We start from the raw sequence: 27,785 nt of genomic DNA on the forward strand, positions 1-27,785 counted from the left end.
CTACAGGAACTGGGGTAACTTAAGATCCCAGACACGGATGTATAAATACTTTTACCTATGAAGCCGTTTGTGGCGGCATGCATAACCTAGCAAACCAATATGGATTATTGCACCCTTGAAGGATCAATACACATCCAGCTGATTTCATTCAGTCTGATAAGTAAAGACACTCAGTTCAGAGGTTTTAATATCACGTTTTTTTATTAGAGTAGCCAAATGCATGCAGTTAGCACGCAGCTGGCCATGAGCAGCAGAGTTCATTAGAAAGATTTGAATGCACAAGATTGAAAGGACATTTTATTTACATGTTTAAAAAAGGGGTCTGATTCGGGGCCTCAGGCGGTGACGGCCCCGTGGTCCTTGAACACAATGGTTTTGGGGTTGATGCCCACGTTCTTGGTGGTGTTGTGTGTCTTGTAGATGCCGATCAGACGGTCTGCGATCTCGAACATGTTGTTCCTCAAGGAGATGATGATGAACTGGGCGTTCTTGGTTTGCTCCTGGACACGTGACACAGCGAGGGGGAAAGGGTTAGCGAGGGAGAGGAGCAGCATAGACCACAGGGCTGAATCAGGTCAGCCTCCGTCCGGCCACAGGGCCTCGAAACAAAAGACCAACCTTGTGCCAGCCGTAAAAGAAGGTTCAGTACTTAGTTTGACCCCAGCAACCAAAAGCAGGTGATTTCCCAATATAGCCCGATGACCAGTCCTGCATTACACAATAGAGGCGAACTGATGGGTCCGTCGACAAGAACAGAACAGCTGCAGTGTTTCTCCAAAACAAACAATTGCTCACACATTTTGTGACGTTCTTAAACAATACACGGGCCGCATGTTATTGATCCTGGAGGAAATCCGCCCGGCCCCAACATGACCCTGACCCCCAGAGCTCGCCGTACTCACATAGATGTAGCAGGCCACGATAGAGACGTTCTTGAAGTCGAGCGCGGCGTCGATCTCGTCCATGAAGTACAGCGGCGTGGGTTTGAAGTGGTGCAGGGCGAACACCAGCGCCAGCGAGCTCAGCGTCTTCTCCCCCCCGGACAGGTTGAAGATCTTCTTCCAGCTCTTCTTGGGAGGACGCACGCTGCACTCATCGCACAGGAACACAGGGTGAGACCGGGGACGTGTCAAAGTGGTGGCGCCGTACGGATCAAACTCGAGCCAGTGAGGCGCTGTGCGCCATCTCCACACTCCTCAAAATCTGCCTTTTCTGACATCACAAGTGGGCGTGTCCACCTAAATGTATGCTGATAGATCAGTCTACCAGCTACCCAGTGGACTGTAGCAAACGTTGCTCATCTATCAGTCATATATTTGGACAATCCCACTTTTTTCAAAACGGCTTGTAACGGCTAATCACTCACACCTGGTGGTATAATATGTCACCGCCAATATGTGCCAAGTGTCTTCATAAGCACTGAGGGGCGGGATCTGGGTCTCACCTGAACATGATGCCCTCGGAGAAGGGGTCCAGGCTGTCCACCAGCTCCAGCTCGGCGTCGCCCCCCAGGGTCAGCATCTGGTAGTTCTCCTTCAGCTTGTTGGTGATGATGTTGAAGCCCGTCATGAACTCGTTGAGCCGCTGTTTGCGCAGGTCCTCGTAGCCCCGCTTGAAGTCGTCCCTCTCGCTGGTGATCTGGTCCAGCTGGGCCACACGCTGCAGGTACAGCTCCTCCTGGGGGGGGGGGGGGGGGGGGGGGAGGAGAGAGAGAGAATGAGACGCTCCGCTGAAACACGACCCCAGAGTCCACTCCGCCCCGGGTTCAGAAGCAGAGCTAGATCTGGTTTGACTTAGACCCTGTCCCAATTCTCCCGCTTCCCCTAGATTTGATGCCTAACCCTAGATTTTTGCGCGATCCCGCGAAGGGGTAGGGTGTCCCAATACTTAAGGGAACAAGGGGGAGTGCCTATTTTCCCTTAAAAATCAACCCTTGAACGCTAGCCAGCTCGGGAGCTGACTTGCAACTACGGGCACTCAAAGCAACTGTTCTTAAGGGGAGAGAAATGGGACTGGGCCTTAGTCTCTAAAGACGCTGCACCTCACAGAGACTCCTCACAGCAATGTTTATCCTGGCTCAAGAAAAACAGCCAACCTTTTTCTTGTACTCCGCGATGGCCCCCAGGTTGGGCTTCATCTGCGCGCACTGGGCCTCCAGCAAGGCCCTCTTCTTGGTGAGGACGTTGGGGTCCCGGATGGCCTCCAGGTCGGCGGGGCTGAGCTTAGGGAGCTCTTCGGCTGGCTTGTCCCCGATAGCGTGAAGAGCCAGCTTGGAGGCCTGAGGCAGAAGAGCGATAGAAGAGAAGGAGATCAGAGACGCAGAGGTTAAGAAACGTGTCCATCGATCCCATTCTCCTCACGCTGAGCTGTTTAACAAACGGAGGCTACATGAACATCAAGGTCCGGGCACCTCTTTGTGGTAGTGGCTGATCTTGCTGCCCTGCTCGGCGATGGTGGCGTCGATCTGCTCGATGCGGAGGCGTATGCTGAGCGACTCCTCCTGCAGGGCGTGCTCCTGCTGCTGCAGGCCCTTCATCTCGTTCACCACCGCCTGGTACTGCTGCTGCACCTCCGGCAGCGCCGCCTGGGACACACGGGAGCACGCTGTAGTCCACGCTACACCCCACCACCAGGACAGCAGCCCCCCCCAGCCCACTGTAGTGACCAGCCCCCCCCCCCCCCCCCCTAGAGCCAACAGGCTGCTGCGGTGCAGGACTCACCTCCGCCTCCTGGCAGGCCTTCATCACCTCGTTCCCCTCCTCTTCCAGCTGCTTGAGGAGCGCCGTCAGCTCCTCCACAGTCTTCTTGTTCTCCTCCTGCTCCGCCTCCAGGCGGCTCACCGTCTCCTCGCACTTCTTCAGGTTTCTGGGGTCAGGGAGGAGGAGGTCAGTGTTGAGGAATGGGACCGGGAGTGGCCGTGGACCAGCGTGTAAAACAGAGCATGGAGGAGGAGCCTCCCGCCCCCGGCCGCGCCCCCTCACCGCGCTGCCGTCTTGATGGCCACCTGGGCCTTGGTGACGGCCGAGGAGCAGTCATCCAGCTCCTTGTTGACCTTGTCCAGCTTGTCCCGCTGGGCCTTCAGCTTGTGGCTGTTGATGTCCACGATCAGGGTGTGGAGCCGCTTTACCTCCGCCTCCACCTTCCCTGCCTTGCTGGACGCAGCCTCGAAGTCTGGAAGAAAAACACCAGGAGGTCCGTTCACTTAAGGTTCGACACTGTATGTTATGGATGTGGTCAGATGTCATGTAGGAGAGGCTCTGGCTCTCCGGGAGGACGGACCCTTCTTGAAGGCCTGCAGGCCCTTCTCCATCTGCTTCTGCTTGGTTTTGTCCGGGGCAGCCGCCAGCACGTTGGCCTCCAGCTCCTTGATCTGGGGTCTCAGGTGGGCCTCCTGCTCGGCCAGACTCTGGAGGAGAACCAGGGGGGATGGAGCACATGGTCAGCCGTCGGATCACACCAGTGCAGTGAGTCACATCACACCAGTGCAGTGAGTCACATCACACCAGTGCAGTGGTAGAAATGGACATCAGGGGGCGGACACAACAACGTCTGCTAGTTTCACAGAGCTCAACATTTATCAGAAGGTTACCCTTGGTGGACCAGGAGTTTTCCGTTTCCGGTTTGTGCCTGTGCACTTCTATTCAATATTCAATGGCCTAACGAGGGAGGGGGAGGAGAGGGAAGGGAGCAAAACGCTCCGTGAAGGAGGGCTGAGCTACCGTCATGCTCTTGGAGTATTTCTCCAGGGTGTTCTTCATCTCCCGCAGCTGGGGTCGGAGGCTCTGCACACTCTCCTCCAGCTGCAGCTTCCTCTCCTGGAATCCCTGCAGCTGCACCACCTTCTGCTGCAGCTTCACCTCCATGCGGTCCAGCTGGGGAACACACACGGACGTACACAAAGACATGAATAAAGGGGTGGGAGGAAGTGAAGGCCTGCTGTTATGATGATGATGATGATGATGATGATGATGATGATGAAGACGACAACAGGCAGGGAGGGAGCTCACCTCGTCTTGGGGGACCTCGGTCCCGATGGAGGAGCCCATCCGGCCCTTCATCACCCGGCCTCCTCCGGTCATGGTTCCTGGGAGGAAGAACCACAAACGGTTTAATAGATCTGTGAGGCGACACCTGACCTGGGAGTCTATTGATTAGGATTTATCATCGTCTGGTTGTCGTTATGAAACTAAAAAGCGTATATTGCTGTAGATCAAATTTTCTGAATATGTCAGCATATTAGACCAAGACAAACAGATGTTTCCTCGTGGCGACCCCGTTATTAAAGGTGACATATTATACCACCAGATGTGAGTGTGATTAGCCGTTACAAGCAGTTATGAAAATCTGCCTCTTCTGACATCACAGGTGGGCGTGTCCACCTAGATGTATGCTGGATAGATCAGTCTTGTAACGACTTATCCCACTCACACTTGGTGTTATAATATGTCACCTTTAATATAAGCTTAATATCAATGTCTGTCTGTCTGTCCCTCAGGCCTGAGTGAGGTGGACCCACCGGCCATCTCGATGATCTGCCCCTGCATGGTCACCACCCGCCAGCGCTTGTCCTTCTGGAAGGCCATGCGCGTGGCCTGCTCCATGTCCCTGGCCACCAGGGTGTCCCGCAGGGCAAAGTAGAAGGCGGGCCGCACGCTGTCGTCGTTCACCCGCACCATGTCGAAGAGGCGGGGGCAGCTCTCCGGCGTGGTGATGGCCGCCATGTTCCTCTCCCACACCTTCATCTGGGGCGAGCAGGGAGGGGGGGGCGCAACACAGGACGCTTCAGGTTCACCATTCAACACTCATCCAGAGTCCGGTCAGGCTCAAGGATGCCTACAGGAAAGCGTTGGCCATTTGGGATGGAACCCAGAACCTTTTCGTTGAGTGTCAAGTGAGATCTCTTTTGTCTCAGAAACTCCAGCTGCAAACCCACCAATAAGATTTGAGCTCAGAGATACTGAAGTGGTTTAATTTAGCAGAACTCAAATTGAGCCAAGTCATCGTCCTTACAGACTCCTGACACAGAGTGTAGTCTGCGCCGTGGATCAGACCGTCCACCAGGGATCCCCCCCTCCCCCATCCAGTACAATGACTTTGCGTTCACGTTGTGGTTGTTGGACCAACCTCTCCCATTTCTATACACAGCGTTAGGAGTGACCCTCACCTTGTCGAGGCCTATGAAGGTCGCGACCCCTATGTTCTGTGTCTTGAGGAAGGTCACACACTTCTGCGCGGTGTCGATGGTGTCCACCAGGATGTTGTCCAGCGCGCCACAGCTGGAGGAGATGGCCACGTCGTACTTCTCATCGATAGCCCCGAGGTCCCCCTAGAGAAGAACACATAACATCAGCACCCCAGGTCTGCTGATAGGGAGGGATGCCGTCAACCCGATGGCTCACTGCAGGAGTACCGTGTCGACACTACACAGACCCAGAGTTTACACACACCAGCTGAGCAGCTTGCTAGCTATAGTGACGGATTGCAGTAGGAAGGGGTGTGTGTCCGTCTCTGCGTGTATGTGTCTCAGAGTGAGTGAGTGTGAGTCTGTTTGTGTGTGTGCGTCTGTGGGCCTACCAGTCTGCCAAGGATGCCGGGGATGCGTCCGCTGCTCTTCTGGTTCATGAGGGCATCCAGCACCTTGCCTCGGCTGCGGTTGGACGACAGCGAGCTCTTGGCCTCCTCCACCTTCTGCCTCATGTCCCTCACCAGCTCCCTGTTGTCGTTCTCCACCTGCAGCAGCTTCTCCAGCTCACCCTCTTGCTGCAGAACACACACACACACACCGCCATGGAGACGCTCACAGATCACATCAACAAGACAGGGTGTCCGCCATGCACTAACGCGGCCCATCATCAAAGACACAACTCTTCTGTTTTGCCACCGCAGTGGCTGCCCACGTCAGGACAGCAGAGTCGCTCACCAAAAGACTCACCTGTTCAGAGTTCATCTAAACTCTGCATACCCCCCCCCCCCCCCCCCCCCCTTACGCACTCATTGTGAGTTGTACGTCCTTGCACTTAAAAACAATACTTGGCCTCCTTTAGCATCTTATCCTAGCTATCTTTGTTGTATACAGGGAATTGGTTAACCTAGCGAGTGCAAGTGCTTGGCACTTGGTTTTATGAACATCCGTAATGTACCGACAGAGATATATTGTCGTTTCTCTTTCTTCAAACAAATGAAAAAAAAGAGTCTGCTAAAGACCCTGAATGCAAATGTGATTGTAATGGGTAGATGAGCAGTCGGACTCACCTTCTTGAGCTCCTGCTCACTCTGCGGTATCTTCTCCTGCAGGTCCTTGATGGCCGCCCGCCGCTCCTTCAGGGTGTCCGAGGTCGACACCAGCGTCTGCTTGGCCGTGTTGAGCTGGGTGAGTGCCGTGTTGTGGCGGCTCAGGTAGAGGTCCAGCTCCGACTGGGCCAGGTCCATGCAGGACCGCGTCTCGTTCACCGCCTTGCTCAGCTCCATCAGCTCCTTCTCTTTGGCCTGGGGGACAACCGCGGTGACTGTGGTCAAAACCCATCTAATGGCAATTCATCTCAGTTTCAACCAACTTCTGCCAAATTAGGTTAGGGCGATTTTCCGATAGTGTCCCTCACTGCGTCCCACTCTGGGATGGCCCTAGCTGCCATTTTAGAGCCTTCAGTATCAAAACTCCTTAGGCCATTTAAATGTGGATCAAAGTGAGGTATACAACCCATTTCGTACCCCATGCCCTTAAAAAGCAGGTAGGATGTGCATGAATGAGTACGGTAAAAAATATGCCTCAAACCATAATCACCATACTTGCAAAACACAGAGAACAAACATGAAATATGATGCTATTGCCGTTCTCAAACTGGCTGGCAACATTGCTCCATCTCACGGGGAAACTGCCTGTCAAAATCACCCCGTTCGAGGCGACCCACAGCGAGACATAATGCTGATTTAATAGATCTCTTCAGCCTACAGGGAAAACAGGATTTGCAGATGATTGCCTCCACCCTGTGGCAGAAGAGAGCGTAGCGGCTCAAGGCACATTGACCGTTTCAAGAGGTGCTCTCGCTAAATGATAGTGGCTTTTTGGTTGAACCAAAAACCTCAATGTTTTTTGGAGAGGCCTTAACGGTTTCAAAGTATGGATATTGCCCAACCCTCAAATCCACACACGTCAATGCAGGAAGGTACTGCAGATATGCGGGGGTAAGTGGGCTCCCTGCATCTTTGCGTCACATAAAATGAAATCAAATGAATCCTAGGCCAAGGCCACAGGAAGCACCGTGACTTGTTTAGACAGACGATGACGCAAGCAGGGAGGCGTGGGTGAGGTATTGTGGGGGTTGAAGGTTCAAATACCTCCTTGTCCTGCTGCAGGCCGCTGGTCTCCTCCTTCAGACTCTCCATCACCTCCTTCAGCTTCTCCTCCTCTCTGACCTGGACCGTCTCCAGCTCCTCCTTGCGAGCGGTTGCCTCAGCGATGGTTTTTGCACTGCTCGCCGGCACGTTGCGCACCTCCTCCAGCTACCAGGAGAAGAAACAGGCGCAGAGGTTAATACAGACAACACCCTGTCCGAGTCAGAGACCGCACGGCCGAGGTGACCAGGCCTTGTTGACGTGTACGCTGAAGACTCCTTCATAAAACAGCTACAGATGCTGGCATGGAGGCGCAGAATCACCCTGCTCCATCTGGGCATGGGTACAACTCAACGCAACCAAGAGATTGAGAACGTGCAGACAACAAATTGAAACCGATAAAGAGAAGGAATAACTACTCCAACAGAGCACATATCAAGACCAAGATCAATAAGACCTAGTTATGATCGGCAGAACTGTTGAGTGAGCGGAGTGGAGCAGCAGGAGTAATGTAGGCCATGTTCTGTAGGGTTAACCAGGGGTGAGAAGGGAAGGCTGCTGGGAGTGTTACACAAGCCAGGCCATAGTTGACTACCACACAGCAGAACACTGCTCCCCAGAGGACCGTTGTGCCTCTGCCCAGCCGCCCCGCAAGCCAGCGGCCCCGCAGCCCTCTCCCCACCACGGCCAGGGCCCGCCGAGCGGGAGAACCAGGGGGACAAACGGGGAACTCAAGGGAGTTTTGGTGGGTGAGCACCCAAGTATGACAAAAAAAGAAAAAAGAAGGGGGCTGTAATAACTGTAGCCTGTCACACAAATCAGCCGGGTTTAGAAGTGGCCATTGCATCACAGCCCCCTAGTGGGCGGCTGGCCAACCTAGATGCTTGTTTTTATTGAGCCCTTTTTAATGTCCGAAAGATCGTTTCACAGACCGAGAAAGGTTTTCTAAATTTCTAGGTCAACAGTAAATTTTTCTCCTTACTTATTTGGCTGTTCTTAAAAAAAGTTAAAGCAGAGAGCATGGGTAGAAAAGCCATGAAGATACAATATGAATTAGAAAAGGTAAAGTCTTTGCCGTTCCAAATCCAGAATACTGTCACATCCTCTAATGTCTAATGCCTGGGCCTATTTAGCAGTAGGTTTTTAGCCAGTGATTAACTTGATTTAGTAAGTTAATAAGTGAAGCTGAGATTACCAAGAGGGAGCTTTGATTGGTTTATTACAGCATTAACGATTCGACCGCTTTATTAAAGCGGTCAAAACGATTTTCTGTGAAAATCTGGTCAGTTCATTTCAAAGGCAGCCAACAGCAACAAGGATCTTAAAATGGACAGCCATGCCCAGCAACGAGGAAAACAAGTGATGTTCATAAGTTTATAACCATAGCCCCTGATGGATGGAAAAGGATTTGTTTGAATACACAATAGCCTAATTACCTATAGGTAGTCTGTACGCCCTGAGGTATTCCCCCCCCCTCCCCTAGGCTTCAGAACAACAGACTGTGTGTTTTTAAGGCAAAGGAAATTGTATTTCTAGGGAGCATGTTTCACTATTGGCCAGCAGACAAATCTAGAAGAAAAAAAAAAACGGACAGCAACAGACTCTGACTTCGTCCCAAGTCACAGTGCCTGTGAGCACCATGTTTATTCATGTGAATTGGTCTCAAAATTGTCTACAATTAGCCCCCTTAACCTATAGATTGGGATTTCCACATCCTGGGCCTTCACAGAACTGGGAGAAGGCCAAGTATGACGGATGGAACGACCAGGGCAGACACAGGGAGACCAGCAGCAGGAGAGCCCATCAGGATTGGATCATTCATCTACAAAACTACCCACCTTCTCCTTATCCTTCTCCAGCTGCTTCTGCCCCTTCTTGCTCTTGCTCTTGGTGTGCTTGAGCTTCTCCCTCATCTCCACGTCATGCAGGTCCAGCTGGGTGAACTTGGCCTTCTGGGTCTCGATGTACTTGTTCAGTTTGTTCTGCTTCCTGCGGAGGGAACAGCCCGTTAGCTCATGCACTTACAGTCCACGAGCACTACTCTGTGACAATCGATGAGCATGTTTTGGATGCAAAAATTGCGACATAACTTCTCTGCTACAGGGATCGCTACTGCACCTTTTCATGTAACACTGCCAACCGTAGGTTAGGTGGCATACCGATGCTCATTTGTGATATGGATATCATCGTTTTACGTAATTTTAGAGAGCGAAAACAAAAGCGACGTATTGAGCTTACTTCTCAACGTTCTTCAGCTCCTGGTTCATCTGCTCCATGTCCTCTGCGATCTTGGTGTTCTTCTCAGTCACCTCCTTTGTGTCCTCCAAGATCTTCTGCTTTTCCTCTTCTTTGTCCACCACACGCCTCTGCAGGTCATGACTAACGGCAGGAAAACACAACAACGCCATTCAAACCCAGCACGTAACCCCGCTACTGATTGACAATGGAAAAACACCCACGTTTGAGAAAACTACGCACATATACAGGAAGAAGCCGGCTGATTACCATTTAAGGGCAGTTGCAGTTATTATTTTTGCCTAGTATTTTGGCGATTTGGCTTTGAATGCACTTTGAACTTCCTTTTTTTGACGTTTCAAAAACCCCAAAACAAAGGCCGGACATGGGCGACAAGGGCTGACTCACGCGTAGTACTGGAAGATCTGGCTCTTCTGCCTGATGATGTCGTTCTCCAGGGTGAGGAACTCCACAGCCGTGTTCTTCTCAGCCTCCAGTGCGTTCTTCTCCTTTTCCACTAGTTTCACTCGGTTCAGCTGAAAGATCACAGAGATACCCCGGTAACGTGCACCGTTACAGACCGAGACCACCGGACCCGACAAGAACATTACGTAGGAGAGGGAAGAACATCATGTAGGGGAGGGACCAAACAAATAAAGCAAAGACAAAAGGCATTATGCCATCACTTACAGGACCAACATCACATAATCACATCCACCTCGAATGCCACGCTCTGCAATGTTTCAAAACGACAACTTTGCCATATAAATTCTTTAACATTTTTTGCATTAATTTTAAGTTAATTACCAATTGAATAAAGTGCTGAAGTGACCCGAGAATTAATACAATTATTTAAAAAGCTAGCGACTTCCTTAAGTAAACGCTGGATGCAGTGTCCAGCGGTGGAGCGGTGGCTGTGTTCACACTGCACTACCTTCTCTCCCCTGGTCTCGTTGAGGAGCTCCACCCTGCGGGCCAGCTGCAGGATGGGCTGCTTCAGGCGGCATGAGCCGATGATGTCCTCCATGTACTCCAGCATCCCCTCGTCGTGCACCGTCTGGCCCTTGGGTTTCATCATGGCTATCTGCTCCACCTCCCCCTGAGATAAGGACACACACACACACACACACACACACACACACACAAAGACACAGAAAGCCCCACACACACACAGAAATCCCCCCCCACACACACACACACACACACACACACAGACGTTAATGCAAACGCACAGTAACACTACATTATACAGATTAACAGGGAAAAAAAAATTACCCATAAAAATATTGTAATAATATTATAAAATGTAAATGTTTATAAAAGCCTCCATAGACATTGAAATAACATGTAGTCGGCCCAGGCTCCGCCTTGGAGGTTTCACAGATCTCTTTACAAAGTAGATCCACCCCCTCAAAACAACACAAAATTATTTAGGAAAGGTAATAAGAATTATCACATTCAAGTTAATTACAAAATTGTGGCTTGCCTTGCAACCACACTGATAAACAAAAAAAAAAAACATGCAAAAGATGAAGTGTAAATCGTTTTTATTAACCCATCAATTTAGCTAATTTGCTTCATCCTTTTTATGTATATCTGAATATACAAACTAACTACCACAACAGAGACTGGTGACTGATAGTGCTGCACTATCCCTTTATTAACTAACAACAGCAAGAACTATAAAAATAATTTATAAAGTAAGGGAGAATTCACTACTCGTTAATACACATTAATCTGGCTAGTTTATATCACTTTATTTCCCTTAATTTAAATTTAAAAAATCAAAATAATAAACTTAGAATGCACATTAGTCTATACTTTCCTGTTAGGTAGTGGTAGCCAAGATATAAGTTAAATGAAGAAAATACAAGAAACCTCTGGGTTTTTAACATCTGTTTAAATATTCTATTCCAGTTAACTTTTTATGACATTGGTAGTCATGAATGGAAAAAATAGCTAGAATATAACAATATCCACCATGTTGCAGATTCAAACTCCATTGAATTCAAACACAGATGAAAGGCCAATGTCAAGTTAAATATTCACCATTTCCAGCTACAAAGCAGCATAGCCTACATTTAACTTTTCTCTTTTTTTTATATCCAACCAGGAAGCAGCTAATGCATGAGGGTGGGGGAGGGGGGTCCATCATCCTCTGCTCTGACCAGAGCACAAAATGGACCTCTTCCCCTTACCAGAGATAGGAAAGTGAACTCCGAGCAGGCTCAAGCCTCTTCTCAAAATCTCACCCTAGTCACATGCCCCAATCTCTAAACACACAAGATTAAGTTAACGATATAAATCCACAAGTGCAAAGAGAATGTTACATTTTTTTTTGTGCAAATAAACCGTTGGGCCATACAACCATTTCACCATTAATAATTTAGTAATATTCATTGGATAAAATTAAGAAATAAAATTGTCAAATTGTATTCAAACCAATTTTTAATTTCACACACGCAAAACAAAAAAGTGCATATCCATATCACTAAGAGGCTAAATGAGAGAACCGAAGGGTGAGCATGGAGGATGTGATATGGCGTGTGTGTGACCCTGCCACACTGAAGCAGCACTGCCAATATTGGGGTTGGGGTCTAGTCTCACACACCAATATTTACGTGCTGCTAAAGCGGGGCAGGTACATGAGCAGGGCCCGCTTCGAACCCACTCCCCCCCAGCAGGTTCACCGTCCACGGCCACGAGACGTCGATCTCAGTGAACCGCCGTCCTCAGGTAAAAAAAAAAAAAATCGCAATAATTTCCTTAAAATTCTACAGCAGCAAATAATGGTTTGGACCCTTTTTTACATTGTTTCAAACCATGATGCGCTGCTATAGCAGTCCAAGGCAAGAGGAGTCTGCACCCTGCTCTCTAGTGTCACAGAACACCATGGCTGGGAGTTAGCCACTCTACACTTTTATTAGGTGAAAAGGGGTTTCCAGAGGGGCAGAGAAACCCGAGCAAACAAGTTTGACAGAACGGGGGAGGGAGACAGCAGGTTTGAAAGTAAAACAAATGTGGAGAGTGTAAACGAGAATATAATTAATTACCTGTAAAATTAGGAATCTGTTGTGGTCTAGGTCAATACCATGGCTTCGTAGCAAAGTCCCCACATCTTTGAATGTGGCTTTCTTGCCGTCGATATAATATGCTGAGGAGTTGTCTTTGTTGGCAGTCCTTGAAACGAAGAACTTGCTGTTGGGGATGACTTCGTAGTCCTCTCCTTCCTGGCTCACACGGGGGAGGGGCACAAGACACTGAATAAGGCTACTGAGGTCACAGCAAAGCAGGAAAGTACTGAAGAAGCCACACACACACACACATCAAATAACGTCATCGGGAATATTGACAACTCTGGTAGAAAGATCACAAGCAAAACCATGCAGCCAAACCATGGCAACATGAGGCCCCCCTACGAGGCTGCTATGCCCTACCACTGTGTGTCTTCTAGGATCAGGCTAAATACAATTTAACATTTAATGATAAACCACGGGAGAAAGACGGCAATCAAGAATATTTATCCATTATTTTAATGATTAATGGTAAACAAATCAAAGTTATATTTACTTGTTTATTATTTTCTGCATGTTTCACCCTTTGACTGTGTAGTCTGTGAGTGTACATGTAGAATGTTATGGTTATATTCCTCCAGCTGATTTTATTAAAATAAATTATTTGTTTTTTTTCACTATGGCATAAAGTAACGTTTTTGTCATGTTGGGCCACTGCCAACCAAATTTAATAGCAGCATAAAATAAAAAATATATAATAATGAAATTTAACATTATAAGGGGGTAATTCCCAATAATAAAAACATGATTACAGTATGGCTTGTGTGGGTGTTGTCTTCCAACTTTGACTTATGATTCTTTGTCTGAATCATAAGTGCAACAATATCGACTTGTGAAACTGTCACACTACGAGTGAGTAAATGGGAAAAAATATCTAAAATTATCTGAAATTAGCTTACATGGTGAGAAGTGAGTTAGGACAGAAATTAAAAGACTGTGTGCGTTAGGTACCTTGTCAATAATCTTGTGAAAGTGCACCTCCACTGTGCAGCTTTGCACATCCTTGTGCTCATCGGAGCTGTGAATCAGCACAGAGAGCTTTTTTGACCTGATCTTTTGAGCTCTGTAGCCGAACACAAAGAGCATGGAGTCTATGACGTTGGACTTTCCACTGCCGTTCGGCCCGATAATGCAGGAAAAGCGCTGGAAAGGAAAATAAATATCAGTAGAATAAAATAATCATTAATAAAAATATATATCATTTTCTTCATGCACAATAATAGCAGAGCTCAAGACAGTGAAAAATTACCAGGAGGCTGGATTTGAAGAATGTCAAAACATAACCACACCAGCAAGGGGAAGATGCTGTCTAAATCAAAATGGTGTGTTTTGTAATTTGCACTTCTACAACTATAACTCATTTTCTATAGGGATTTTGTTTTTTATAAAAATGGACAAAATTACAATGAATGTAATTATAACAAGTGTAGGTTCCACACCAGAAGGCAAAATTGGTACTGACTAACAATGCAATTAAAGCAAAACAAAAAAGGTATTGACTTAAAATAATACAGAAAAGAAAAAATCATATCCCAATCATATTTTTCAAATAATGAAAATCATTCCAATCATATTGTTTTCGTACCTTGTGGAAAGGTCCCAGAATCTGCTCACCAGCATACGATTTAAAATTCCTATTAACTAAATGAGTTATCATCAAGCGTGGAGCGCCCGGTTCATTGGTCATTGCGGGGGGCGGGGGTGGAGGGATGCTACCGAGAATCTCCTCCAAACTTCGGTCATCAACCACCTCGGCGCCCTGCCCCTGAGACGGATCTGTAGCAAAAGCATTACTTTAAAATCCCTCATTGCGATTCATTTCAGGTGGGGACGTTTGTATGTGGGGGATGGGTGGCAGGGCAAAACAAACAAACAAAACAGGCAGGGAGTTGGACACAGCAGACCGACAAGGACACCGAGAAAAGTTCACTGTCTTATTTCTTTGTTCTTAAAACTAGGGGCAACATGAACAAGTATCTTCACCGCATGAATCCAATTCATTGCACAAAAGCCACAGACAATGAAGGTCCCTGTATACAGTTCGCTGTAGTGCCTCCGTCGAGTATAAATAACTACACAACACATTATCATTAACACAATGCAGTCAGTCAGATTGTACGATTTTTACTCTTCGGCATAACGTTTCCATACAGCCACACGAATACGACTACTGTTAACACTATTGTGTTCAGAGAAGCATCAACAAGCCACATAGTCGATGTTTGTTAATAATCTCCTTGTTAATATACAGAACCAAACGATGGATACACATTAAAAAGTTCCTCCACAACAGCACCAAACACAACACTATACACGCACTGAACCCTGCACTAAATGCTCCTTCTTCGACTTAAAAAATATGTTGAATAGCCATTGTCAAGAATAGGAAAACACATAATTATGTTAAATATATTACCTTGCTCGTTGAGAAGATTTGAAAAACAACACTCGACGCCATTATAGGTATAACCCCAAAAATATAATTTAGATTTATTGATAACCGCTTCTTAAAAAACATCAACCTATCTGACTATGGGTTTGTTAATTAATGACAAAAAAAAGACAACTACACAAACCGTGCCAACTGGCACTCACAGCCTTCCATCAACGACACCCATCGCCATTGAGTGAACACAACTTATTTGGATGCAGAGACACCAAAACAGCCTTTGTTACTTGCCAGTGGTCGGAGGTGCCTCCTCTTGGCCATTGGGACTGGTTTCTTTGGACCTGGTTTCTTTAGGGGGTCCACCCAGCTCGTCCTCGGAGTCACTGCGGGGCTGCGACCCTTTCCCTCTCGACTTGGCGGCCGCAGTCGAGCTCTTGGCCGTTTTGGACGGCATGATTCGAAATCTAAAAGGGATCATAGGTTTCAAAAAAATAAAAAAATATTCCCATGTCTGTTTTTGTGCCTGTCACTCTGGCCAATCGATTGTAGATCCACGTTAACTATGTGGTCTAGCTTCGATTGTCAGGAAATTAAGAAATGACTAAATGCAAAATCAAAATGATTAGTTTTGAGTGGGAATATTTTTCAAATTGTCACTTCAACGCTAGTTGGCTTATAAGTTACGTGTTCCTCAGATAATAACGCAAACGATCAGCTATACGATGCAGTGACTGCCCGCAGCATCTTGCACAGTATTCTTCTTTAGCAGCGCTCAAATGTCCCGTCTGTTTCACTGTTGCGCTCCAACACTCTGCACTCGGCAAAGTCTGCACGAAAACCCACGAAAACCCCAGGATATGTAGTGAGACCGATCCATTGTGAAAAAAAACACGACTCCTCCTGTGTAACGTTAGCGATCAGAGTTCCCTATAACAGTCACCACGGGCTGCAAGGCCGCGGAAAAGTGCAGAACCAAGTCCTAATGTGACAGATAATGAAAAACGCACGGCTGCTCCAACCCCAGCGACGGTGCGTGGGGAGTGGACTAAAGGACCGCCGTTCACAGAGTCCCACCGAGACCTGCACGGCCCTGGGGGCGGCCAACGCAGCGTTACACCCGGGTCAGAGGACCTCTCTGGACCCGGGGAGGTCCAGTACATAGGGGATTGAAGAGTTGGACCCCCCTGATACCCAGAACCACGTCCCAACAGGGACCATCTGCACGTAGCTAGCGTTAGCTGTGGTTATACTAACTAGCAGTGTGGGCAGGTTGGCCCAGCTAGTCGTGTCTAACCAGCTTCGTCTGTTTGGATCTGGACCAAAAACTACATTTAGCGATATCGTTACATGTGACGATGTTATTCTACTCGAGTCTTTGGTGAAATCTTTGGCGAACTTTACGTGGAAAACAAAACGCGTACGTGCTGCGCCACTCTTTACACGTCAACGTTAGGATCAGCAACATTACCTATACGTTTTTTTTTAAGTTAACCGTACGCCTGATATCCTAGTCTAGTTCGTTTTTTTTAAATGTATTTCCAGGAGATCCGTTAAGAACGGTTCCGCTTAACACGTATTCCGGAGCGGGCGTACGTTAGACCCAGCGATAACTTATCCGCCTTCTGCGAACCGACTTGCCCGACTAGTTTCCTCTTCTAAACCCTCTTCGGTTTACCTGTGGGTCACTTGTTAGGGCCGAGTCCGAATACTTTCTGTCCTAAACGAGGACGGGAAAAGACTTTGATATCCGAGGAAATAGCGTCCAGAAGTATTAATCCCGTGTCATTTTGAATCGCTTTCCCAACCTGAAACCCTCGCTTGTAAATGGCGCCTAAACTCCGCCGACGAACCGAATTCGTTATAAACTGACGCAATGCACCATGGGACGTTAGGATGGCAGGGAGCAGGAAAAAAACAAAACACAAAATTCAAAAAGGGGGCGAGGCGCCAGCACTCACGTGCTCCCCGGGAAGCCTCATACGACACAGATATTAAAATAAATATAAATATAAATAAAATAATAAATATTAATATTAACATCAATATTGACAGTTATGTTACAACTTCTAAGTATTTAGATAATTCAACCGTTGGAATGAAGTAGACTGTTGTTGTTTCTACATGTTCAAACGGTTGCTTAGTTACGTAGAGTTAAGCCCCGCCCAGATGAGTAGTTTACCATGGTCTCGGGCGAAATATTAATCAGTTAGTTTATATTGACTTTTATTTTAATCGTACTGCATTGTAAACTATACATCTAAAACAAACCATTGCTATTCTCTGAAATCTTGGGGAAATCCGTTACCAAGGAAGTGAGACCAGGAGCTCTCGCGAGAACTACGAACCAAAGCCTCTCGGATCCGCCAGCTCTCGCGGGAGATTACGTTAGAGCTGTAAAGGGTAGCAATACATACCTGAGGTGTGTGCGTTCTTCATATGTTACACTCATTGATACACTTAACCTTGAATTAAACGAGTAGTAGGCGTATACTGGTTGTATTGACGTGCCTCGGGACACTTTATCGAATGTCCCATACAGAAGGGTAAGTTAACATGAGCTTTCATGTTTGACTGTTGCTACGATAGCAACAGTGGCTCCGTAGCAACGACAGACGTCGATGTCACGACGTAAACAACTTCTGTACACTGGCGGCTCTTGTGCTTGTTTTGTTAGTGCTACCATTTGGTCTGTTGTATTGCAAAGTTCTCTTGTAGTGGCTAAGCTAATAAGGGGTCCATGGTCTACTACTCACTAGTACGTAACGTTATTGTATTCATGCCCGACAGCAACGGCGTGCTACCATGAGGTTGAAAACATCGCTGCTGAAGGAGCCAAAACATATCCTTTTTAATACCACAATACTTCAGAAACGTGTCGTTCCTGAGACGACAAGAGTATGAGTATGTATTTGTTGCCGTTTTGCTCAATCATATTAAACGCAACCTTTCATAGACCCACTGTCACCCACATGTTCAGCCATAATCACGTTTTCTTAACACTGACACACATAAGGAACTTGTGAGCTGTGTGGGATGGACCACAGCCGATGAATTGTTCTCATGCAGTGAGGACCATCAGATACTCAGATGGAACCTGCTGACCAGTGAGACCAGCCTTGTGGTCAGACTGCCAGAGGACATCTACCCCATTGATTTGCACTGGTTCCCCAAAACGGTGGGAGGCAAGAAGCTGGTGCAGGCGGATACATTTGTCCTCACCAGCACTGATGGCAAGTTAAACCCAGTTTGTTTCTTCACACTACGTAGAAGTTTACTATGTTTCAATCCAGTGGACATCATGTGATATTGTTGGTTATCAGACAATATTTAAGTAAGGGCCGCACTATTATCGGACTGAAGATCAAACCCTATTTGAGTTTATACATTTGGTTGTAGGCTGTTTATATTTACAATGAGTGGACCTGCTCAGAATTGAATTAAGGACACAGTGAATGCCGTTCATTTTGTAATTTGACTCATTACTAAGTTAAACAGGGAGGCCCAATTAGCATAGATCAAACTATAGGCAGTAGGCACTATGGGATTCAATCCTTTAAGATTCAAGGTGAGGCATTCAGAACATACACTCAATAATATTGGATCAACTTCAACATATTCAACTTTAAGTGTACACTTCCAAGAAAACAACTGGATAAAGTACAGAGAAGAAGTATATAATTCAGGAACTATTGTGTAATGGGGTATAAGTGAGATTTATATTCAACAATTCATTCATTTTAAATGTGTTGGCATACTTTGTTTGACATGCTAAATAATTTCTGGAACAATTAGCTAACAAGAACCAGTATATTTTAATTTCAGGACTCATTTGGATAATTTCTGGTCTGAGGTACATTATATGATGGTAGCACACACCTACACATGTAAAAGGATTTGCTGATCTAAAGTGACATCGCATATATTATCTTCCCCACTGCTGTCCGAGGGTATAAAGACATTAAGAAACAATGGAAGTGCTCGTCTAACCTGCAGTGTCGTTGGGTGTTGCAGATGTAGACACAGGCCGGGGTACACAGGGACGGCTGACAGCATGCGCTCCCAGCACTAATGGCAGTGTAGAGTTTCACAAACACACCCACAAACAGCAAAGCAGCAATTTTCCCTGGCAGAGCTGGGAGTAGTGAAAACTTTATTGCTATTTACTTTTGTTACGATCCACTTCTCCACGCAGCCTGTCTCACCGTCAGACAAATGTCACTCCTATTTCTGACGACTATAGTGCCAACACTAGCTGACGTTCCCTTACCCTGTGCCTCTGTCTGAGTCTGCCCTTCTCAACACGTGACCACAGCAAATTTAGGGCACGTCAGTGAGTGAGTTAGAGCTGGAAGAAGTGGCCTAGAAGTTATGATAATGTTCCTCAAACCCAATAGGTTGGTCTTAATATGACTTGGGACTGGGCTACACGGGTCCCGGTTCAGAATAACACAATTCATATTATGGCTTTGGGGTCACTGTTCTCGGATTGCTTTGATGTGCTTGTGGTATCGCAGGGGAAATGATATCGCCCAGTCCACTGTTTTATAGTCCACTTAGATGAAAAACATGAAAAGGATTTGTCTAAGGGACAATATTGTTCCACACATATGAAAGATTTGCTACTTTGTTAAATACATTTGCTATTACTGTCTGGCATTATATTATTGACATTCAGTGACCGCACAGTAGATCACAGCATGCGATAACTGCATTAACAGTAAAACACATGCCTGTTTAAGAACCATTTCACTGATTTAGTGAACATTGACAAATACCAATTGGTTACTTTGTCCAACTTTGACAACAGTGGTTGTGGATCTTGTTTTGATGCCTGTCTTCAAGTTCAATAACTCCCAATGTCTTTGTAAGATTTGCAAATATCCTGGGACACCTTCAGGCTGGTATGTCACCATGTCAAGCTTGCTTGGCCCATAAATAATGTCTAATTGGCTGCTGAATGGGCCGTGACTCATTGGCATATGGACAATCTTAATTAGCTGCGATGTGAGAGCCATAATTCATGCAATTACAAAGGGCTTGAACTCGCACAACAAGCTGCTGAAAGTAAACTAATCAAGTGGTTCTGTCGATTTGTTACATGCACTTTGACTCCGGTCTCATTGAAATTGCTGCCTGCACCTATACAATACTTCTACTAAAACTTAGGTCATACATTTATGAACAAACACCCCCTTACAAGGACCAAAGGACTACACACATTTCCATCTAGTGGATTGTCGGTGCCGTTAAAGTAGTAAACGATTATAAATGCAAATTTAATGGCACCGACAATCCAAAAAGCCAGTCGAAACTAGATGGAAAATGTGTGTAGTTCAAAACGTGATGCAGCTTTTACTCCTTCGCCACCTACAGAGTTTGTTATGTACGATCATTCAAAAACCCCATGTTATTTCCCATAGACATTTGACAGAGGGAACCGAAGCCTCAGAGGCGGGCCTTATTCTTCAGATAGGACTATAGGACTAACGTAGCTGTTGCTCGTATCTCTGATTAGGCCTCAGTGAACAGGCGCTATTGGGCAAGCTATCCTGGAGAGCTTTCCCATAGATATAAGCACAGATTTTCCGATTAATTCCTAATTTCAAACACGGATATCTGTAATTAATATGCTATATAATGATTATTAAGGATTATATGCAATTTTAATATATTACCAACGAAACCACCACGAAAGATAGCCAAACATTACAACTCTGTTCTGTCTTTTCGATTTCAATGTTGGGAGGTGCTCTTCATATGTATCTAGGAATCCTTTTAGATATTTTTAGGTTTGTTTTTTAACATGTTTATATTGTTCAGCCAAAGCTGGGCATTATGAACTCTACCTGCTGTCCTGAATCGGTGACATGCAGAACAGGGGCCACTTTCACTGTAGTGTTTAAATTTAGAACCGGGAGCGAGCGGTAGCACGCTGATTACAGCTTTAGGCGATCAGAAATCACAGGAAATGTAGCTTTATTTAATAAGCTTGACCACCAAGTATATGGTACGTCTAGTATCTCTGACGTCTCCATGCCTGTCTAATAGATAGTATATTGTGTTAATTTAGACTTAAATTGTCTTTCATTGCATTATCTTAAGAACTTCTTGGTAGTGCATTTCTAACCTTTTGAGTTGTGTTATTTTGTTAGAAAAATGTAATGACTCATCCGCCTCTTTGCGGTGCCAGTTGCATCACTGCATCGCTCTCCTGACCTCCGACAGCCTCGTGACTGAGACTAACAGCCCTTCTCCCTCTGGCTGCTCTGCAGGGAAATTCCATCTGGCTTCCAAGAGCGGGCGAATCGAGAAAAGCGTGGAAGCCCACAAAGGAGCCGTTCTGGCTGGGCGATGGAACTACGATGGCACGGCTCTGATCACAGGTAAGAACCGTACACTCCCTCTCTCTGTCTACACAACTGTGCTTAATGCTTATCACCTCCTGGCACCGATGACGCACATCATTTGGCCATTCGTTGCCCTCCTAAATCTGCAATGCGTATATAATATAACTATGACGCTTGTCTTTTTTCTTGTCTAGCTGGAGAGGATGGGCAGATAAAGATCTGGTCCAAGAGTGGTATGCTGCGTTCAACACTGGCACAGCAAGGTACGACTGCACACTAGGACACACACTAGGCCCAACCTGTGGCCACGATGAACTTGAATTAAATGAAACCCTTGTGTTTAATTTTAAGTGTTTAATTTAACATCTCACACTCAACCACTGCCCTCTAGTGTGATTTAGAAGATATTGGCCTCAATAATTAACAACTACAAAGGTAATCACTGTATAGGTGATATTATGTCTGCTACACACGCACACGCACAGTCACCCTTGCAAGTGTGAACAATGGAGCTGGTTTTGGATGCCTAGACCTCAGAAAGTCAAATCAGGTTACAGCAATACATGAAAAAAAAAAAGATTAAGACACTGCTCCATTATCACCCCCTCCCTTTTTTATTGAATGCACCATAACATTTCAAATCATTGCTGGATTGAAGCCAATCAAAACAACTCAATGTTAAATGTATTCTCTCCAGCGGGCACGTTTCAGACGCCTCGTTCATTAATCGTTTCATCATGCCCGACTAGCTCCGTGGTGAGAGAGGAACGTAGTGGAGGTTAAGGGAGGAGGTTTGTCTAGAGGAACACCCCTCCTGAAGGTGAGGGTTAGCCTTCACATGCACTTCCCTTCGTTGGTTGGCTGGAGAATGTGTTGCTGAATGGTGGACACTAGAACAGAGCCACGGTACAGGCCCCGCCAGGGTGTTTAAGCAGGTGGCTCTGGCTAGCGCTTTAACTCCGGGCTCGGCCCACAGTCTAATAAGTACACTCTGATGTTAACCCTAACCCTGTCGGAACAGTGCAGCCATATCGTAAGGGCTTGGTGGATATATTCAAAACGTGGTTGTTTTGTATTGTTTCGACGGATCACAGTGTCGCACAAGTGTCGAGTGTTGTTTACGTATCCCTGTTGATAGACAGATAATGGGAAATGCACTTTCAAATATCTCCGGCCCAATCAGAACCCTCTCTGTGGCTTAGTGAACACGGAGCAATTGTACAGAGCCTCAGTGGAAACAGATGAGCAGGCAATGCGGTCAGCAGGTGGCCTCTGGGTGAGGACAGCCCAAGCTTAGCCTGCCCTCTTGAGTATTGCCCCTTGTTAATATCGTTGAAGCTTGAACCATTACAAAATCTCTGCAGAAGGCCCCACAGGTGTCCCACTAGAGGGCCTGTTGAGAATGCAATGTTTAGATTGTAAACTTTTTTATGATTAAAATGTTATAAAGAAATGCTGGTTTGGGTGAGTTTGTGAGATAGAGTGAACTTGGTTTTACTCTGCTCACGGCTGTTGTTGTCAGCCCCAGATCATGTGACCTCCTGGCATCTGTGAGAAACCACATGCACCTGGAGTGGGGTTAAATGTCAGAACCCTCCCCCCCCACCACCCACTACTCATCTAGCTTTTTACACACACACACACGCAAGCAGACGCACACACGCACACACACAGGGGCAGGTTGTGTTCTGCTGGGCGGTGGGCTCTGGTGTGCGGTGGGGATGCGACCCGCAGAGCCGTGCCGCTCGGAACGCTTACGGGTTTGAGCGCTTAGACGGAACTCGACCCTTCTGAACCAGGAGAGGAGGGCTGCGGGGCCCGGTGGCAGGCGTTCTCACTCCTCTGTTTGACAGGACAGTAACGCGGAGGGAATCAAGCACACAATCAACCTGTGGACTTCCACTCTTTGACGTGCATTTGGTTGTGTTGGACCTTGAGTTACCCAAGCTGGGCTCAGATCAGTAGTGACTCGTTATATCCCTTTGATATTACCCATGTTACCCAAAGCTACGAGGAGGTCTGTGTGAACAGGTGACCTTCACACACAGAAAGCCCCGGGGCGGGGTTAGGCACAGACGCTCTGCTCTCCGAATGCTGATGAAAGGATTGATCGGACATGGCTTGGTATTCATTGGACTCTGTGTTCCCGTGTTTTCCAGGTTCTCCGGTGTATTCAGTAGCCTGGGGTCCAGACTCGGACAGAATCCTCTACACATCAGGAAGACAATTAGTCATCAAACCCCTGCAGCCCAGTGCTAAAGTTATACAGGTGTGTGTGTGTGTGTGTGTGTGTGTGTGTGTGTGTGTGTGTGTGTGTGTGTGTGTGTGTGTGTGTGTGTGTGTGTGTGTGTGTGTGTGTGTGTGCGCATGTCTAAAAGCGGGCAATAGTGCAAGTCTATTATTGGGTGAGAGTGACTAATAATCTGTTCTATAGCCGGCAGTCACTTACTTACCACCATTTCCTATTCACTATAAAAATACACACACGGTATCATTTACTGAATAGAGAACGAATCACCATATTATGATAATGATGGCAGCGCTGTGATTAAAATAAGATCCCACTTATCCTGCCAGGCACACAATGTCAAATGAATTGTAATTACATGAACTAGCCTAGGCTATCAGCCAGCTAACCTAGCACCTAATGCCGTTTCATTTAGCTAGCTTATCCTCCAAACAAGAGAGCAAAGTAAATGCTTGGTGAAAACGAGCAAATGGGCCCAAAATACGGTTTTGTCTGATGGAGTTCTTCATTGTAACCTCACTGCATGGACCTGCATGCCTGGTAGGTATCCTTCTGAATCCTGTAGGAGGTGTTTGCCATAGTCCCCCCCCCCCCTCCCCTCCTCTTGGCCTTCATGGGACGGCTGGGCTAAAGTTTGATCGTTTTCTTTTTTTTCTTCATGTATACTTTTGTTTATTGTTCTTCTAGGAACTGAGAACGGCCTGGGACCTTGAGTAAACAGTGGAGCGCTTAATGTGCACGCGCACACACACACACACACACACACACACACACACACACACACACACACACACACACACACACACACACACACACACACACACACACACACACACACACACAGTCTCTCGTTCTTCTAATCTATCACCTCTCCTCAAGAAACCACTTGGTGTGAAGGAACCCCCTCTGCAACCTCTGTGACCTTTCTTACACACACACACACACACACACACACACACACACACACACACACACACACACACACACACACACACACACACACACACACACACACACACACACACACACACACACACACACGCCCCCACCCCCTGGGGAGGAGTGTACGATGCAAGAATATAGAAGCAGAGTGAGGGCAGTCTGGTGACTCTGTGCTGTGTGAGTGTTGTGGTAGCAGGCTAATGGTGAGGGCTAATTGGAACCAGTATCCAGAGCGAGGCCTCCACAGGTCACCTCAGGGACAAGGCGGGTGCCCACTTTGGTTGTTGCCCCCTAAACCAACTCCTATCAAGGCCCCATGATGATCCACACCCACATGTCGGAAGGCCTATTCACAGCTTCGGTCAGTCAGACGTGAACAGTTGACAATTTTAATAACCAGAGTGCACCCAGGGCTACAATGTCCTTGAACCATGGTAAAGGGCCCCTTTTAAACGCCTGGTTACTGTGCTATGGCTGGATGGTGCTTTTCTCCTGGCCTCTGGTTACATAGACCTAGCTAGTGCTCCGTGGCCTGATGTCTGTATGCGGCGCGCTCGGAGCTCGCTGACGGTGACGGCCAGAACCAGCATGCATCGCTGTGTATGAATCCTCTGCCCCTCTCCCCTCCAGTGGAAGGCTCACGAAGGGCTCATCCTGAAGGTGGACTGGAACTCTGTGAACGAACTCATCCTGTCGGGCGGCGAGGACTGTAAATACAAGGTGAGCAGCGCTGTGCTGGTCTGTCTGCTCCTGGTGCTGGTCCGTCTGAGCCTGGTGTCAGGAGGAGGTCTGCTTCTGGTGCTGGTCTTTCTGCTCCTGGTTTCAGGAGCGCCGGACTGACGGACTCTTTGCTCCACAGGTGTGGGACAGTTATGGCCGCCTGCTGTACTCCTCCTCTCCCCAGGACTACCCGGTCACCTCCCTGGCCTGGGCCCCGGACGGGGAGGTGTTTGCAGTGGGCTCCTTCAACACCTTGCACCTCTGCGACAAAACCGGGGTAAGTAGCATCCGCAGCAACCCGGTTCGATTCCTGCCCGTGGTCCTTTGCTGCGTGTCCTTCCCTCTCCTCTCCCAAACCTCCCTGTGTATCTCGCTCGATCACAAAACATGAATATGCAAAAATAAATCTTTAAGAAATGAGTGGATGAGCATGGTGATTGGTTCGTTAGTGTAGTGCCTTGTAGGTTTTGGGGCCGGATACAAATAGAAAGAGGGGGAGGGGGGGGAAGGGAGGAGAGGGAGGGGGGTGTACTGATGGGGGGGGGGGGGGTCAGCCTCCTGCTGCGTGTGCCTGGAGTACGTCGTGTGTCGTCGTATCAAACCCACTGTAATGACAACAAGCAGCCGGCCCTGGTTCCTGCCCCGATCAGCAGGCTGGTCATGCTCCATTTTCATCTAATTAGGATCAAATGTTTTTTTTGTGTGGGGGGGGGGTCGTCAGAGGAGGCTGACCCAACACAGAATGTGTGCAGAAGCAAGTGTATCATGTGTTGGAGGAGATGCATATAAACGTGTGTAGCCTATAGTTGCAGATGCCCTTATGTGGATCTGGATCATTAATTGACTCTGAGCCCTTGTCCTGATTGACTTTCTGTAGCGGCCATTACCGTAGTTTACAGTAGGGAAACATGGCAACTCTACAGCAAATTGCAATGTAGCTAAGCACAGAAATCCGGGCCGGCGTCCATTTGAACAACGCAAGTCAACGTGCAACCTGGACTTCAACTCATCAGCGTTGTCTGCTGCTGAACTCTGAATAAATGTGTGGTGGATATCTTCACTTTCTCTCGAAACGATATCATAATCTGTATCGCAGAAGAAGATGCGTAACGGTGAAGAAAATATCTCTGTCTCTGTCGCTCGCTCACTCTCTGCGGTCGCTCCCAGATCAAGTCTTTCAGATCGAGGAGCCGTCCCGTCGCGGGCCCAGCCGTGTAACATGGGCCTCGTTGCTGAGCACGTACGTACGCCCACGGTGTGTGTCGGGATGCGCCGTTGGTGGGGCGGTGCCGGCGGCGCAGCAAGGGTTAAGTCACAGTCACAGAGCAGAGCCTCTGCAGTTACTAGCGTGACTAATGGGCAGGAGTTTCATTCTGTATCTGCTGCAATGAAACCTTGCACTTTAACGTACTGCTGCTGGCTCAGCAGGAGCAGCCCCCGCGCGTTTAACCCTTTCACCCCCGCCCTCCTCCACCTCCCTGTCCAGCCCTCCCTTATCCCTCCCTCGTCTCCCCCCTCCCCCGTTTCCTCTCCACGCTCCACGGGACAGATGTAGTGCGTTCACCCCCTTCATTATCACCACTGAGGGAGGGGGAAGCTGCAATGTGTGGAAACACACTCTCCCTCCTCCCCCCTTCCTCCACCACACACCTACCCCTTTCCCTCTGTGTGTGTGCACACACACACACACACATATATTCATGCAGGCATAGAGTTTAGGCAGAGGCAAAAGTTTATAAGCAAGCACACACAAAGACAGGCGATGGGGGAAGGTAGCCTGAGAGTTCATCTGTGCTGCTGCTGGTTAATAGATCTGGCATAGGTCTCCACGTGTGTGTGTGTGTGTGTGTGTGTGTGTGTGTGTGTGTGTGTGTGTGTGTGTGTGTGTGTGTGTGTGTGTGTGTGTGTGTGTGTGTGTGTGTGTGTGTGTCCCTTTTACAAGGGCTGTGAGACACAATAACTCAGTATCTATCCGCCAAACCCTTAGCGAATGCATGTGCCCACATGCCTGTGTGTGTGTGTGTGTGTGTGTGTGCTAGCGTGTGTGAGCAGGGCCGTGCAAATGTGCCTGCGAGACAGCAGTCGGTTTACAAGGCGCTGCAGCTGGTGTCTAGCGTCTGGACCCTGTCACGATCCCTGACACTGTGTCACTGGCTAACAAGTGGGTCTTATTGTGCCAGGCAAGCCCCCCACCGCCACCTCCCCATGCCTCCCCCCTCCTCCCCCTCCCCATGCCTCCCCTCCCCATGCCTCCCCATGCCTCCTCCCCCTCCCCCCCCCACCTCCCCTCCCCATACCTCCCCGCTCCTCCCCCACCCTCACCCCCCCCCCCCCCCCGGCCCGCCCGCTCGCATCCCCATGCCTCCTCCCCCCCAACTCCTCTCCCCATGCCTCCCCTCCCCATGCCTCCCTCTCTCTCACCAGCCCACCTCTCGTCCCCATGCCTCCTCCCCCCCGCCTCTCCTCCCCATGCCTCCTCCCCCCTGCCTCTCCTCCCC

The 27,785-nt window shown here is 47.9% G+C and overlaps 2 protein-coding genes across 2 annotated transcripts in view; one reads left to right on the top strand and one right to left on the bottom strand.

The window, feature by feature from the left end:
• Nucleotides 1-188: 188 nt before the first annotated feature.
• smc4 (structural maintenance of chromosomes 4) lies at nucleotides 189-16,851 on the bottom strand. The gene is made up of 24 exons (XM_084466546.1): nucleotides 16,706-16,851; nucleotides 15,322-15,494; nucleotides 14,227-14,417; nucleotides 13,593-13,784; nucleotides 12,621-12,797; nucleotides 10,502-10,666; nucleotides 9,976-10,103; nucleotides 9,571-9,711; nucleotides 9,171-9,321; nucleotides 7,336-7,500; nucleotides 6,253-6,486; nucleotides 5,575-5,760; nucleotides 5,165-5,326; nucleotides 4,517-4,742; nucleotides 4,008-4,084; nucleotides 3,720-3,872; nucleotides 3,280-3,406; nucleotides 2,982-3,171; nucleotides 2,721-2,865; nucleotides 2,411-2,584; nucleotides 2,096-2,278; nucleotides 1,445-1,677; nucleotides 903-1,086; nucleotides 189-500 (listed from the first exon to the last, which is right to left on the bottom strand). The coding sequence occupies exons 2-24, from the start codon at nucleotides 15,482-15,484 to the stop codon at nucleotides 336-338; spliced, it is 3,912 nt and encodes a 1,303-aa protein (XP_084322672.1). The 5' UTR covers nucleotides 15,485-15,494; nucleotides 16,706-16,851; the 3' UTR covers nucleotides 189-335.
• Nucleotides 16,852-17,433: 582 nt separating this feature from the next.
• The window catches only part of ift80 (intraflagellar transport 80 homolog (Chlamydomonas)), a gene marked incomplete at its 3' end in the record, with an annotated part of 15,941 nt that continues 5,589 nt past the window's right edge, over nucleotides 17,434-27,785 (top strand). Inside the window, exons 1-8 of the mRNA XM_084466431.1 lie at nucleotides 17,434-17,573; nucleotides 17,818-17,867; nucleotides 18,037-18,260; nucleotides 21,303-21,413; nucleotides 21,572-21,640; nucleotides 23,537-23,646; nucleotides 25,198-25,287; nucleotides 25,427-25,564. Of these exons, the coding sequence (XP_084322557.1) occupies nucleotides 17,833-17,867; nucleotides 18,037-18,260; nucleotides 21,303-21,413; nucleotides 21,572-21,640; nucleotides 23,537-23,646; nucleotides 25,198-25,287; nucleotides 25,427-25,564 (777 nt within the window). The 5' untranslated portion in view covers nucleotides 17,434-17,573; nucleotides 17,818-17,832. The remainder of the gene's footprint in view (nucleotides 17,574-17,817; nucleotides 17,868-18,036; nucleotides 18,261-21,302; nucleotides 21,414-21,571; nucleotides 21,641-23,536; nucleotides 23,647-25,197; nucleotides 25,288-25,426; nucleotides 25,565-27,785) is intronic.

This window comes from Micromesistius poutassou, assembly GCF_964030765.1.
Source record: "Micromesistius poutassou genome assembly, chromosome: 4".
NCBI classification, from domain to species: Eukaryota; Metazoa; Chordata; class Actinopteri; order Gadiformes; family Gadidae; genus Micromesistius; species Micromesistius poutassou.